Source organism: Sorghum bicolor, chromosome 3, assembly GCF_000003195.3.
Source record: "Sorghum bicolor cultivar BTx623 chromosome 3, Sorghum_bicolor_NCBIv3, whole genome shotgun sequence".
Lineage (NCBI taxonomy): Eukaryota > Viridiplantae > Streptophyta > Magnoliopsida > Poales > Poaceae > Sorghum > Sorghum bicolor.
The window spans coordinates 2,921,896-2,938,417 of NC_012872.2; the positions used below are offsets into that span (position 1 = coordinate 2,921,896).

Below are 16,522 nucleotides of genomic sequence, written 5' to 3' on the forward strand. Positions count from 1 at the left end.
CTTTATTGGATAACTCTAAAGCGATTATTTCTAATTTTTTGCTCATCGTTGAGAGTGCGTCCGAGGCTGTCTCATCATGCTGCAACGGGGCTCAAGTCGGTAACCAGTATGCTCCTCTAAAAATTACCTACATAATGGAGTTAGATTTCATTTGATTAAAAATAGCATCATTACGACATCTCCAGATTGCCCAGTACATGACAGCTACCCCCACCCAGATCAGATTTCTAATCTTTTTATTTTGATTAGATAGCCAACCACCTAGCATGTGGTTGATTGATCTAGGTTGGGTTAAACTAGTAGCAAAAAAGATAATCCTCCAAATCGTCTTGGTAAGGGGGCAGTCTAGGAATAGGTGTTGGATAGTTTCATTCCTATCACAGCAAATTCACTTCTGACTCTCCTTCCAATTTTTTTTTGGCGAGGTTGTCTTTGGTTAAAACAACACCTCTTTGCAAAAACCAGAGAAAGATCTTAATTTTTAGAGGAATTTTCATATTCCAGATCTTCTTACGGTGAAAAGGTGTTTGTATATCCATATTATAGAGATACAAAGAACAGACCAGATTTGGTTAGCCTCCATCTAAAATAATCCGAACCTTCCACCAATTCGACATTTAAGATCTGTGCTACTAAACTAAACCACTCTATAAATTTATTATCCACCGGTGCCCTTCTAAAGACAAAACCAATTTGAGTTAGCTCTAAGGCCACTTTCTCACTTTTTTCTCGAAGTTTCTCTGTGTGCTTGACTTGATGTAGATCACAGAAGTTTCGTCCTGCATGCTAGCTGCAAGTTTCCTGCCCCATTATTTTTTTCCCCAATCCACAGTTTTAGACCGTGTTTGGAACTGTATTGGCGCCGCGATTAAGCGAACACAGCTCTGAGGCGGCGTTTTGGGAATTGCCAATTGGCCACTGTAGTTTGTTTTCTCGCGTCCAACACCTTGCTAGATACGCGGTGCGTAGGCGGGATTATTCACCGTCCCAAACAGCCTTAGCTCGGTAGTATATCGCTTTCATAGCCTACACAATGGCATGTTTGGATTCTGATTTAAAATTTTGCTGGCAAAAGTTGTCGACTAAAGTTTTAGAGTATTTTAATTTATTTATGTGGTTTCAAATTTTTGTGAGGTTGGTTAAACTTTAGACAATATTTTTGTCCTTCTATTTAGAGCTTGATTGAATGAAGAGCTAAAATAGTCTAAAAAATGTAGTGGCTAAACGACTAAGAGATCCAAACAAGGCCTGTTTGACACTTTTTTGGGCTTTCAGAACTGAAGGGTGTGGGCCTTTTGAACGACTGCACTAACCAATTGTTCCATCCCGTCTTATAGAGACCTATTTGGCAGAGTCAGCCGCGATCGATGGCCCAGCCCAACTAGCATCCATACGACGGCCCACTCTGGTTTCTTTTTTCAGATTCCAATTCTGGGAAAATCACGGCCCATTCCGCTGTACTTAGCGTCAGTAGCCCTGCATTATCTTTTATAGGGCGCACAAGCTTATCAAGATGTGAGTTATAAAATATTTAACTAATATTTTAATTTACTATGATTCAAATTTAATATAGTTATATTCTTCATTAGTGATTATCTAATTATCATAAGTTTATAAGTATAAATAATATAATAATATAAAATAAATAGTTGATCAAAGTGTAGTAAGTTGTGATATGATCTCGTGTCATGTCAATCTATATTTTATCAAATAGAATAAAGAGAGTATTATTTTTATGAATTACAGCCATAGTGTTGTTAAACCCTAAAATAAATTCCTCATATTTACTACAAAAATCCTAAAATAAGTAAGAAGAAATACAAACAGTCGCGTTAATGAGCAGAATTTAGTTACCACAACTAGCTGAAATACGATCAATTCACGACACTAGAATCTTGCACCATAGGTGCGACGACTACCGATGCACCATTTGTGTTTTATTCTATACCTATCTATAAAGAGCTAAAATTTCAGTCTGCCAAATATTTTCTTCTGGCTGATGCTGTTCGTCGTCTGTTCGTCTGTCCAATATAAGCGGTGTAGATGTCCGTACGGTAGTAGAGTTGGGGCAAGAAGAAGAAAAGAAGAAATCGGTTAAACAATGAAATTGAATCCAAAACGAGCTCTAAATCAAATCAGAAAGCAGCAGAGTCGGAGTCGATACGGAGCAAGAAATTCCCAAATCCACAACACAAGGTGCATGTATAAAAAGAAATCTTTGGTCTGGCCTGAGCGCCGTGAACAAGCCGGCCGGCGGGGTCATGCTTCTCGGAGCTGGAGTGTGCTCCTCTTCGCCCGGCCGCACACGGGGAGCTCGACGGGGAGCAGGGACGATGACCACCCTAGACCCTGAGGGACGAGGAGGCGCTGGACAGTTGGCGCGGCGTGGGCGTCGAGGGCGACGTCGAGGAACGATGCCGGCGGCGACGACGGTGGCGCGTTAGGGCCACCATCGAGGATGAGCTTGGGTACATCGGCCCAGACATGGCGCCAGCGGCGGGAGAGCACGCTGGTGCCCGCTGCGGCACGGGCGGAGCCTAGGCGGACGAGAATCTCCTGCAACAGCTCGTCTGATAGGCCGCTGATGCTGTCCTCGCTGGGTAGCGGCATCGGCGGTGGTCAACGTCACCCATAAGCGGCAGCGGACGAATGGATCTGAGATTTCTTAGTTGTTTTTTTTACAGGAAATCGATCTGAGTGGGGGTTAGGGTGTGGCCGTGTGGTGTGGCTTCGTTTACAGGCTATTTTGTAGTTTATATTTAATTCTTGTTTTTGTTATTATTTCATCTATATATATAAATATATTCTTGACACACAATGCAAAATATCAACCATTTTTTTGGATAGGTATTTTTTTGATTTGGCCTCCCTTGCTAATCATACCATATTTAGCTTATGTACTCATCGGACTCCACCTGAGGAAATAAATTAGGATTCCCTTGACCGTGTAAAGTATCATATCACTATTCGGTATCTAGGCCACACAAATATAGAATCAAATGTAGATTCCAGATCCATCCAAAACAGTCCCTCATCAAAAAAATAAACAAGGTCACTAATAATACAAAAGATTTTGTCACTGAATTGTTGATGTAGTATTGATTACAAAAAATATTTTAATCAAAATCAATCATTAGTCCATGAAATAAATCTTGATCAGTTTGTTGTGGTTTATTATCTAATCCAGTTGAAATAAATGTATTTATAGAATCATTGATGATGACTGCCTTGTAAAAAATCAAGAAAGGTCTCTCGCCATAATCATCATCACACAAAATTCTTGACACACCCACAAATAACTCCTTGTGGACTATAATTAAAAGTCATGAGCTTGATATTTAATTTAAATATAAATTTGTGTCTTGGAACAAGACACCAAAAAATCTCTCAAAGTTATGTTTCAATTTGATACAAATTTAATAAGACATTGTCATATTAATGACAATATACTAAGTTATATTATGGATATCATAGTCATCATAAAATAAATTACAAATTTCAAGTTTTATAGAAAGAATAAATTATAAATAGAAATTATATCACTACGGTCCCTTCCGATTAAGGTTTGAAAGCTTTTTTTCTCCCGTTGCAACGCACGGACATGTTTTGCTAGTTTTAAACTAAATTAGTACTCCTATTCTATATTAACAAAATGAGGCATGCGAAAAATGTTTTTTTTGAACTAAGCATGCGAAAAAATGTTAGCAGTGTTTTTATCTCACAATAAATCGGAGAACAATACTTTCAATTATGTATTTTCAGACAAGCAAACAGGCTTAGAGTTTTTTTTTATGCATGCATGTGTTGCACCTCCCAGATATTTTTTTTATATAGTTCGAATTACAAGACCTAGAAGACGTCTGTCCTTAGTCCTTACTACAGGAGCTGTAGTTAAGGCAACCAAGCTCGATTGTGCCAAGAAACCGTACGAGAAGAGAAAGATTCCGACACTAGCACTCCAAGTCCAAGACGCACGAGATTAGATAGGAGGTCTACTGAATTGTCAAGCTTTTCATGTGTGATCCTCACTGAACCACGCTTAAACAAAGTGATTTAATTTACCGAAACACCTCTGTGCTGAGGGGTGCTCGCCGCGATCGAGGAGACCAGCAATGCAAGCAGTCAACGCTGATCCGACAATTTGACACACGGGTACCAAACCACCATTGGGGAAAAAAAAGAAACTGGGACGAGTACGCCCAAAACTTTTGGCTCTAAATATTAGATGTTTAGATGCTTTTCAAATTTTTTGGTCTACAACACACAAGACACGGGTCTCTAAGCAAGTTTACACGGTGTTAGAGCTCTAAGGTCCCAAATTTCAAATCTTTACAGCATCCATTTTTCTAAAAAATACTTAGGCCTTGTTTAGTTCCGAAAAATTTTGGAAAATGGACACTGTAGCATTTTCGTTTGTATTTGACAAATATTGTTCAATCATGGACTAACTAGACTCCAAAGATTCGTCTCGTCAATTTCGACCAAACTGTGCAATTAGTTTTTATTTTCGTCTATATTTAATACTCCATGCATGTGTCTAAAGATTCGATGTGACGGGGAATGTGAAAAATTTTGCAAAATTTTCTGGGAAGTAAACAAGGCCTTATTTCTACAAATTGGCTGTTTAGCTGGCCAACACTGTTGACGATCGACATGTGCACTCAGCCGCCTCACATGAGAGAGAGAGAGAGAGACGAGGTGCATGCACAGCACATGTGCACTGCTTTTTATTCATTCACCCCCGAAAGCTCGAGCATCCGAGACGACAGAGGAATGGCGCTTGGTCGCTCAGCTCGACCCTAGCAGACGGCTCGAGCTCCGACGTCAACGGCTACCAAAAGTTTGGGCTTTCCTCCCTGCGTCCTTGGCCTTGACCTGCCTTGCTCTCAAGTCTCAATCGATGGCCTATATAGCTAGCTAGCTAGCTGATTATTGTGGGAGCTCGAGCCGTCTGCTAGGGTCGAGCTGCATTTGCTTGTGTGATGATACACCTTCTATCAGATGTGGGGGCATGCCGACGACGATGGTAACCATCATATCGTATATCTACAAGCATGCCGATCGAGCTGCATGCAGCAGCCGATCGAGCTAGCTAGCAGTTCGGCCGCTGCATGCAGCTCGATCGGTATGCTTGTACATCACACAAGCAAATGCAGGGGCATGCATGCAGCTCTGCAGCGTGCACACCACACCGGAGGTTTGTAGTAGTAGGGAGATGATGATGTGCATTGTGCAAGTCGATGCAGCCATGAGCTAGCTAGGAATGGCGCGTGCTGTAGCTGTAGACTGTAGAGCGAGACTGGTAGCGAGGTTGAACATACAGTACGCGCAGCTAGCGTGCATGCCACAGTGTGGTGTGGGGCAACTAGGGCAAAAGGGTGGAGCTACGAGTAGTAGTGGATAGGAGCCCCACGGAACAAGGAGATGGAGTTGCATGCATATGCCTCGTGATGGACGCCACCATACCACCAGACCAGAGCCTAGCTTTTTGGTTACACACCGTACCGGCCGCGTCCACGCAAAGAAGAAAGCGTGCGTGGGAAAGGAGCTTACCATTAGGCTTTCGTCGTCCAAACCTTTCTTGCCTTGCAGATGCTGCAGACATGCAGTGACCAGCACTGTCGTCCCTCTCTCTCTCTCTCTCTCTCTCTCTCTCTCTCTCTCTCTCTCTCTCTCTCTCTCTCTCTCTCTCTCCATGATCGATGCATGCATGGATAGATCCATCCATCTCTTTCAATACTTCTTTGATCGATCCGCTGTGTGCTGCCAACGCCAATGGATGAACTGACGATGATGATCATCAGGCAATAACACAGCATACATACATACATACATACATACATACATACATACATACATACATACATACATACATACATACATACATACATACATACATACATACATACATACATACATACATACATACATACATACATACATACATACATACATACATACATACATGAACTGATGATGGACCCAGATGAAGACTGAAGCATGCGGTAGTAGTTTTATGTGTGCTTGGATGGGCCGGCCCGGGACCAGGCTTAAGTGTGTAACGCAAGTGGGTGCTCACCTCTCTCTCTCTCTCTGGATCGGACAGCGGAAGACAAGGACTGCATGTATATTGTATGTCAAAAAGGTGGCACATGTACTACGTGTGGAGTATGGTAGTAGCAGGCGGGCTGCCGCATGCAAGTGTAACAACGGTCGTGTGCATGATGCTTTCCGCCGTGGACACGACGGAAAACACACGGAAGCGAGGCAGCGTGCAGCCGTGCACTCGATCGTCGTCATCGATCCATGCGGTGCCGCGCCCTGCCTGCGCCGTTGACAAGAGCAGATCAGATCAGGGCCTCGGGCATCAGTCCGTCATCACCCTGCCGCTCCCCATACCGGCATCGATCTGCATGCACTCTCTCTCTGGCTCTCTGCTGCATCCACACGTACTACATGCCACACACACTCTGCATATATATATATATATATATATATATATATATATATATATATATATATATATACACACACACGGAGTACTTAGGCTTTGTTTAGATGCACCAAAAAACCAAACCTTTATAAGATTCTCCATCACAAATCTTGCGACATATGTATGGAACATTAAATATAAATAAACAAAATAACTAATTACATAGTTTACCTATAAATCACGATACAAATCTTTTAAGCCTAGTTACTCTATAATGAACAATGTTTGTCAAATAAAAACGAAAGCACTATAGTGGCAAAATTCAAAAAGTTTTTTTTTTATCTAAACAAGGCCTTAGTATATCCTTCGAAAATCTTTGCGGTAAACTTTTTCTTTGCAAAGAGGATACTAGAGATAATAATGTAGAGAAAGTGCAGCAAGCATACTGTAGTATAGTGCCAGCAAACACGGTGGCGCGCTCTCTCTTGCCTCTGACTAGGAAAGGGACACGTGAAGACACGCGCTTGTCGCGTAGCACTTGGAAGCACGCCCAAACTTTGATGCGCGGAATATTTGATGTGGAAAGCAAGCGGGGCAGCCCAGAGTATGCACCATCACCACTGCTGACCTGACCTCGGAAATTTTTTTTATTCTGTAGCACTTTGGTTTGCAACTGTGAACTAATTAGATTCAAAAAAAATTTGTCGTAATTTTCAAACTCATTGTACAATTAGTTATTTTTTAATCTGTATTTAATGCTTCATCTATATGCCACAAGATTCGATGTTACAGAGAATCTTGAAAAGTTTTTAGAAAAACTAAACAAGGTCTAGGAGCATCTCGTCTTATATATGACACTATCAATCAATCCCCCTAATCCCCCTACAGTATGCTGTGCTGCGCCATTCCAAACTTACAAGCCTTGCAGGATTACACACTGCATGCTTGCCCCCCATCATCTCCTCTTCCTCTACCAAACTCCTAGCAGCAGCCAGCAGCTACAGCCACCACCAATCCACCATTCATTCAGAGGCTCACATGTCAACAGTGCCGCCCCTCGCCGCCGGCCACTCTACCTCGATCTGCCGCCCCACACCGCCCACCCATACATTGTACAGTACTCCAGTAGGGTACTATACCTGCCACGACAGGTCAATGAGTAGGAGTACACAGTAAAAACTTACGTTATTATCCTCCTCGTGGTTTCTCTCTCGGCTTACCAACGTTGCATTATCACTTCATTACTTGCTTCTTGCTAGAGTGCGTGTTTAGTATTTTATATGACAAAGAGAACATACGAGTACATAAGCCAGATGACAAACATGTATACAAAAACAGACGAAGCCATGGGCGTGTGCCTAGCAACAACAAGATTATTTGAATGACATGAACATGATGATGTGGCAATTTGAAACTGGGAAGAAACATTTTTTTTCCCCTGGCCAGGCAAAAGCTGCCATGAAATCATGGAGATTCCCCAAAACAAGACAAGGGGGGAAATGCAAGCATATGTAACGATCACCGAGGCAAGGCCAAAAGCAAAGGAAGAACCTTGCTCCGTCCTTCTACGTGTGCAATCATGCTGTACATGGAAAAAAAAACTAGCTAGGAGTACTAGGAGTACAATGCCTTGCCTTTTGCAAGACCACACAAGTACTAGGAGTACTCTACTTCTGTACATTTCTTGTGTGTGATGATAGGTGAATAAGACTCTCTTCGAAACAAACAAATGCATCATTTGAAAGAGTGCCCAAAAGGCTTGCATACACTACCAATAGAGTAGTAGTAGGAGTAGAAGCTTTCACTGATTTGTATGCATGCAGCAGCATAGCCTTATTTACAAAGTCTAGTAGTTTTACCTCTCTTGGGCACAAGATTTACAAGCATGGGCCTGGGATTAAATTTGGTGCTAATTAAGTAAGATTATTGGATGGGTGGATCTTAGCTTGCTTGCTTCAGGGAAAAAAAGTGTAATATATCTAGTGCACTACAGTTAACTAATACAATGCCCATTCCTTTTCACCTACGATAATATATTTTAATACTATTCAACGGGATGCTTTTTTCTGTGCCGTGAGGACATAGACATACTCTCATGGACGTATCAATGGAGCAGAGATGTGTCTGTAGCATATTCTTGTTAACAATGCATGAGACTAGCTAGCAACTTTATATGCTGTCAAGGTGTCCAATGTCTCAGCTACAACTAATGCAGTTATGGAGCACAAAACTAAAACTGTGGAGAATTGTTTTTTCTCTTTTCATAAAAAAATAATTGGTTTTCTGGCATTCTGCAGAAGGAATGTACTACTGTCAGTGTTGTCTGTGTATATAAAAATAAAATAATATAAGCCAGCTGAATCTAGGCGTCTTAATTAATATAAGCTTGTGTAATCAAAGGTTAAGTTGTCATTCCATCTGTTTATAAAAAAAGCAATATTACACCCAACTAACACTGGTGACCACTTACAGTTAGTACATGCACAAACTACATATCTGATGGTACATATAACTCCATATCTAATGTGACTGATAGTTCTTTCGTTTGAATTCTTTTCCGAATAAGTAGTGCAATTTTTATGATTTTAGTTAAACATAACATAAATAGCGGACAAAATTATATCCAAGAAAATGTGACATAAATATTGATATCTAAAACATCACAGGCCGATTAGGAAATTCAACAAACATCGTTCCAACTAAAGAATGGAGTTTATTTGTCAATTCACATTGATATGTCTGTGAGTAGTTATTAGGATACTCGTGCATATCCAAACTTAAGAATACTTAATTCCTAATTTCTTAAAAAGAAAAACTGCAGCTGTTAATATCATATTTTCTTGGTTAATTTAACTTATACGGCCCATAACGGTTCAATTTCATGCGAAACTTCAAATCATTTCAAATCATTTCAAATGACACTTCAAACGTAGAGGGAACTTGAACATCAGGTACGCATAGCATATCATGAGAGAGCTATATCCAGTAACAGTGAATTTGCATACGTAATAGAGCTTCTCGTACAAACTACAAAGCTTACCGACTAACTGACTAAGTAGCTACATACTGAATGCAAATAGATATATTCTGGCTAAGAACATGAATCGTTGACTATATATGATATATATATATAATAGCAAAAACATTTGCAAGTTCTCCATATATATATTGCACCTTGATTAAAGTTTATATATAAGAATTGAAATGCCCATACCCCCCAAATGAACATCGTATCAAAGTAAGTGCCAAGCAAAAAAGTGAACTGGATTCGATCGATGATCCGACTTACCCAATATGATCGAGCAAAGTCCTTGCATGCGTACGTGCTGCAGCTCATTCAGGATATGGCGAGCGAGCGAGCTATGGGATCGTATATATTGTACTGACGATGATGTCTAGACATGCCACTGCTTGCTGCTCTGGTGGTGGTGGTGGTGGTGCCCTTGCTCGTACGCGGCCGACGAGGCCGACGACATGCAGGGGTCGAAGCCGGCCATGCTGAGTATGTCGCCGTGGGAGAAGGCTCTCAGCCCCAAGAAGTCCCTGGTGAGGCCTTCGTTGCCGCCTCCGGTGGCGGCATTGCCGCCGTTGCCGGCGTCGCGATGATCAGGCCTGGTGGTCCTCTCCTCCGCTCCAAAGTGATGAGGTGCCCCGAAGCCGAGGGCACCAGCGCCAGTGCCAGGCACGTTGCTTGCAGCTGCCGCGTTGGCAGCGCCAGTGCCAGCATTGGTGGTGGTGGTGGTGCTGTGGGTGCTCGCCATCTGTCCCTGGTTCGACGGCCGGCTCAGCGTTGCACCCATCTGCGCGGCCTTCTGCAGCAGCGCGGTGGCAGACATGTGCGCCGAGGCCGCCCCTCCACCAGCGGCGGACGGCGAGGAGAACCCGACGAAGCCGCTGAGGCCCGCCGTGCTCTCATGCGTGGAGCTCCCCATGTAGTCCTGCTGGTCTAGCGGCCTCGCTGATCCGAACACGGCCGAGTTGCCTGCGCCGGGAAGCTCCAGCTCCTGCTGACGATGCGCCGTGAGCCACGACGACGGGGCGAACTGCTGCTGCTGCTGCTGTTCCCTCTTGAGGCACAGCTCTTGCAAGGACATGCCGTGCCCGCCGCCTAGAGTCTGCGACGGGTCCAGCACGCCCGGCGGCAGGTGCAACCCCGCGCTGCCGTCGCCCCCGCCACCGCCGGCCTGAGAGAAGAGCATCCCCGGGTGATGCTGCTGGCCCGCGACGACCGCCGCCGCCGCGGTCACCGCCCTCGCGCTCTCCTCCGCGAGCGCGTCGCAGAAGGCCCTGTGCGTGATGAAGCTGTCCCTCCTGCACGCGACGCCGACCATGCCGCACATGGATCATTTCATTAATTGCAAGTGCAAGCACCGTAAAGGCAGGAGAGACCATGGCCATGGGGAATTAAGGGGAAGGGAAACCTTGAGAAGAGGGTGCCGCAGTCGCATCGGTACTCGCGCGTGCCGCACACCTTGGAGTGCGCCTTCCAGTCGGAGTGGACGGCGTAGCGCTTGGCGCAGCGGTCGCACTTCCACTTCTTCTCGCCGTGCTTGCGGCTGAAGTGCTTCTTGATGCCGGTGAGGTCGCCGAGGGCGCGCGCCGGGTCGTGGTGCACGCAGCCGGGCTCCGGGCACACGTACACCTTCTTGCGCACAACCTCCTTGGGGTTGCGCTGCTTGAGCTTCCAGGGGAGGTTGTGGCCGCGCCGGTGCAGCTGCAGGTTCTGGTCACGCTGGAACCCCTTGCCGCACACCTCGCACACGTAGCGGTTCGTCGCCATAAGCGTCCGCGGCGACAGCGCGATGACCTCCGCGTCCGGGTCTGCGCGGCGGCGCCGAATCCGGCCGATGGAGAGAGAGACAACGAATTAATTCAGGTGAGCACAGTCGTCGATCCATCACATGCATGCATCGATCGAGAGGGAAACCATGGTATGGTAGGTGCATGAATTACTGCATGAATCGATAGATATAGATCGGGATATATAGGGCGCGGCTGACCTGGATTCCCCGGGAGGCTGCGTTTCTTCTTGGCGGGAGGCGGGGCGGGGTGGGACGAGACGCTGGCCTGGTCGCCGGAGGCGGAGGTCAGGTTAGACATGTTCTCGTCGGCGGCGGCGGCCAGCTGCAGCTGCTGGTGGTGCTGGTGCTGCTGAATTGCTGCCAGATCCTTGAGCATCATCTCCCCGATCGATCGATAAGCAGATATATCTCCAGCTGCTTCTTGCGCTTGCTCCTTCCTGATGCTTGCTCACCTCTACCACCAGCTAAGCAAGCTTAGCTGCTTGCTTCTGCGGATGGGATGACGATGGGTGGTGGTGGTGGTGGATCAGGATCAGATCAGCTTGCGTTGCGCGGCCGCATGCAACCCTGCTTGGGGTGTCAGAATTGAAGCGGAACAGGCAGCAGCATAGGACGCGAGATCTCACGGGCGGGCGGCTTTGGGCGACCCGATCATGTGCAGTGCAGTGCAGTGGTGCGTGGTGGTGGTGGTGGTGGTACTTGCAGTTGCACCCCAGATCAGCTAGTGCCTGTCCTGCTCCAGCAGCAGTGGGGACTCTGCCGGACTGGGGACGACGGACGGAAGGACACCTAGGCAGGCAGCAGCTAAGCTAAGCTAAGCTATCCTCTCCTCTCCTTGAATCTCGAGGGGGCGACTTGCTGGTACGTCGTGCTATGCTAGTACCACCGCGGCGCCGTGGAATTAACTGGCTCCGTCCATGGCATGGAGGGGGAGAGAAGTGGACCGGAGCTCGTCGATCACCCGCTGCCTCAGCTGGTTAAGCTGGCCGATCGATCAGAGACTGGAGGAAGAAGACGATGGAACCTCTGCTGCGAGGTGCGTGCTAGGGTTGATAGCTAGCTAGTTGGAGGCTTTTAGAGAGAGTCCAGGCCAGGTGGGGAGAGGGAGGAGAAACGAAGGCAAGAGAGAGAGAGGAGGGAAGGAGCGAGGAGGATGAGGGGGGAAGCACAAGGCAAAAAGCTATCGTGCAATCGTCCACCCGATCGATACCCGCAATCACACTGGTCTGGCGTTGGGTACACTCGCTCACTCGTCACTGCCCTCAGCTCAGCACACACGGGGAGCGGGGCTTTGTGTCTTTTCCTCTGGCCTTCTTTGCTCCCTCTCCTCCCTCTGTACCTCAGCTGAGCTGAGCTGATGCATGCACTGGCCTCGAGAAATCCCTTGTACTACCTTCTGTTGTTAGCGTTCTAATCCCATTCCATGTCCTTCCAATAGATTACGATTCTGTAGATTGTTCAGAGGGTTTTAAATTAGAGCACTACGCGCACCACCTGCACTGCACCGTGCGCTTGTACACTGCAACAGTACTAGCTAGCACTACTTTTGTGAGGGGCCGTTTCCCGTTTGTTATGGCTCTAGGGGAGAGCTTTTCAGGTCCTTCAACCGAACGGCAGTGTAGAAACCGGCTTCAACGACAAAGGCCATGGGAGGTGGAGTTAGGATTTATGGCTTCATGTGGCTTCTCCGTGGCACCGCCCACATGGATATAGAGCCAACCTCACATTCACATTGTTATGGAAACTCGTTAATCGTGGGATCCAACCGTCATCTTCCCTCTAGCACGGGCAAAAAAAAAAGAAGTGCTAGGGTTTGGATGAATCCCTTGCGGTAGCTAGCGCATGGTAGGGGGGTCACGAAGACTGGGACCTCCTATTGTGGAAGTGAGGACGAGTGCTTCGACCTTGGATAAGGTGTGGTCTGGCTATGGCTGTCAGTCTTCTTCAGTGATCGCGTCCTTGATAAATTTGCTCCCGCAGCAAACAACGTGTGAGTGGTCTCGGCAGCGCATCGGGCGATAGCTAGACTCTCTTGGCCCCCGTCCCAGGCGCAAGTTCGGACTACAATGTCGATGGATTACCTGACTCGTTTCAGGGTGTGGCCTCTGTGATGAGGATGGGGTTCTTGATATCCTATTAGGTGGAGATAACTATTGTTTTGGTGGAGATGCAACACACCAGTTCAGCTTTATTTAGATCAAAAGACTCGAACCCAACAACCTTAGCATCATGTCTACTTTAGCTATCAACCGCGCCACAATCTGATTGACCTGACCGAGAGGCCAATCCCTACTTGCAAAACAAAGAATACAAGAAAGAACTCGAATAACGCTACTCAATTGAAAGTGACAATTGTAGATGTATTATTAAACACTCAAAGTAGGGGTTACAACAATGGTGGTGGTAGTGAGTCGAATGAAGAAGATGAGGCCAACAATGATGGTGGTAGTGAGCCGAATGACTTGACACCAACAAGTGCGAGAGAAAAGGAGGTAAAGTGCAAGATAATACAAACGAGGAAAAAACCAACAGAGTAGTGGAGGTTAGTGGTTCCATGAATGACAAATGGAAAGACTTTTCAAGATGAATGAAAGAGCAACTGCATCTTATGAGTCCATTGCAAGAATGGAGAGAGCAAATCTGGATGTTCTATCCATGAAGTAATGGCATTGTTGAAGGAATATGATGCTATGCCCAGACCAGTGAGCATTTTATTGCATCTATAGTTTTCACCAAGAGATCTGAATAGGGAATGTTTGTGTCATTTAGACACTCATGAGGATAGCTTTTGTGTTGCGGAAAAACATGAGTGGATAACTAGAAATGATGTGTCTATGTAGATCCTTTGCAGATTGAACCGTTGTATCGATCTTGTGAAATTTAATTTCTTTATTCTTTTGTGAGACAAAATTTATTTGTTCAAGCAATAAGACTTAATTAATTTGTTCCTGTATGAGACAATTTATTTGGTCTTGTATGACCATTATAATAAGACATGCTTGTGTGTCTATTACTTGTGACTTATTGATGTGTGTGTCAATTTGTGTGGTCAACAGATTTGATTCTTCATATAATGAGATGGATGACAGTGGAAGTGATGATAAAGAATGCAAAACAAAGGGTTTCAACCTGATCTGGTCTACTTGGAACAATATTATTGGTAGTGCTCTTATTGACACCAAGTATTATTTGACATACCTTGACAAGATTGATGCTAGAACAATAGGACCAAATAGGTAAGGTTGGTTGATACTTGATGGAAACTTTGAACACTCCAAGAGGAATTCATAAGATGTTGAAAATGAATGCTTCAACATTTACAACTTGTGTTGTTGGATTTGTTAATGAGTCCTTATGGTCTCAAAGGAGATGTTCATATGAAGTCTATGGAAGCACTTGCTATGTTCCTTGTTGCATGTGGACATGGATGGTGAAATATTGCTATGCAATATATCTTCAAGCATTCTAGAGAGACAAACTGGCAGAAAAATAAAGAAATATTGGATTTATGTACGTGCCAACACGTGTGAGCACTATGTAAGGCCAATATGAAGGGTCGAGATGGCGGACTAGAGGGGGGGTGAATAGTCCTTTCTAAAACTTAACGCACCGGCTAACCGAAATAAATGCGGAATTAAAACTATCGGTCTAGTCAAGACTACACCCCTCTATCTAAGTTCTCTAGCACCTTGAAAAGATCCTAAACAAGCAAGCAAGGTGCTACCTTAGCAAGAGCTCACCTAAACAATTCTAGGAGCAAGGTCACACAAACCTATGCAACTAGTACTTTGTAAACCGGGGGAGCTCCTACACAAACTAGTGAGGCAAAGCGCACCAAGCCTAAGCTCACTAGCAAGCTCAATAACAAGGCAACCAATGCCAAATTAGAGAGCGCAAATTACTTAGCTACACAAACTAAGCAATGTGACTAACAAGGTTACACAAACCAAATTAGTCACGCAAGGGAACTACTTCTAGCTACACAAGCAAGAAGGTAACTAGCAAGCTACACAAGCTAACTAATTACAAGAGCAACTACACAAGCACAAGTATATGAATGTAAGAACAAGCTTGTGTTAGAGACTTGCAAACCAACGGGAAGAACAAAGTTGACACGATGATTTTCTCCCGAGGTTCACTTGGTTGCCACCAAGCTACGTCCCCGTTGAGACAAGCTCCAAGGTTGCCGCCGGTCCTCTTGCTAGTGGTGACCCGCAAGTCACGCTCTCCCACGTGGAGTGCTTACCACAAGCTCTAGCACTTGACCCGGCCGAACCACTTGTCGCTCTTCACGTCTCGCTCAACTAGAGTTGCTCTTCGCGATCCCCGCGGGGTGAGCACCGTACCCCTCACAATCTCTTCTCCGGAGCACCGCACAATCTCCTTGCGTGCTTCGACGGAGTCACAAGCCACCAAGCCATCTAGGAGGTGGCAACCTCCAAGAGTAACAAGCACCACCGGCTTGCAACACGAACACCTAGTGCCACTCGATGCAATCTCTCAATGCAACGCACTAGAAACGCTCATTCACACAATCGGATGATCACTATCAAGTATATGTGAGTTAGAGGCTCCACTAGCACTCCCCAAGCATGGACACTAAGTCCCAAGGGTGCTCAGCACCGGCCAAGGCCGGCCACCACTTCTATTTATGGCCCCAAGGGCTAAACTAGCCGTTGCCCCTTCACTGGGCAAAACACGTGGGCACCGGACGCTCACAGGGAGCCACCGAACGCTCCACACCTAGCGTCCGGTGCTCAGCTGACCGCCACGTGTCACTAGCCGTTTGAACTCGACCGTTGCCGCCAACGGCTACTGCGCACGCGCGCCTGCACAACACCACCGGACGCTCTGCAAGTCCACACCGGACGGTCCGGTGCTCCCCGGACTCGTGCGCAGAGAGGGTTGCAAAAACTCCTCACACCGGACGCTGAGCACCGGACTCACTCCGGTGCGTCCGGTGCACACCTGCGCCACAGACACCACACCGGACGCTCTGGACCAGCGTCCGGTGCTGCCAGCACCAGCGTCCGGTGAGTGTTTCTCAGCGAGAAACACTCCCGCGACTTCTCCAAACTTCCCACCGGCGCAATAGAAAATATACACTTATTTTTCTCAAAAGCGCCGAATCCCGCCTCGCAAGCTCGGCGGGAGGGAGAGAGGAACCCACACCCCTCTCAACCCTAGGAACACCACCTCCTTTGTAAAGTGTGCTAACACCAACAAGTGTACACCACCATGTGCAAGTGTGTTAGCATTTGCACAAACATTTTCTCAAGGAGTTAGC

General features: G+C 46.0%; 1 protein-coding gene across 1 annotated transcript; it reads right to left on the reverse strand.

Annotated features, from left to right (window-relative positions):
• Positions 9,364-12,541, reverse strand: LOC8082835 (protein indeterminate-domain 7). Its single transcript, XM_002457142.2, has 3 exons — positions 11,434-12,541; positions 10,855-11,254; positions 9,364-10,744 (listed from the first exon to the last, which is right to left on the reverse strand). The coding sequence occupies exons 1-3, from the start codon at positions 11,612-11,614 to the stop codon at positions 9,829-9,831; spliced, it is 1,497 nt and encodes a 498-aa protein (XP_002457187.1). The 5' UTR covers positions 11,615-12,541; the 3' UTR covers positions 9,364-9,828.

Coding starts and splice junctions, on each gene's coding strand:
- LOC8082835 (XM_002457142.2), bottom strand. CDS start 11,614: ATGATGCTCAAGGATCTGGCAGCAATTCAGCAGCACCAGCACCACCAG. Junction 11,255..11,433: donor CAGCCTCCCGGGGAATCCAG/GTCAGCCGCGCC, acceptor GCCGCCGCGCAG/ACCCGGACGCGGAGGTCATC. Junction 10,745..10,854: donor TGCGGCACCCTCTTCTCAAG/GTTTCCCTTCCC, acceptor CGTCGCGTGCAG/GAGGGACAGCTTCATCACGC.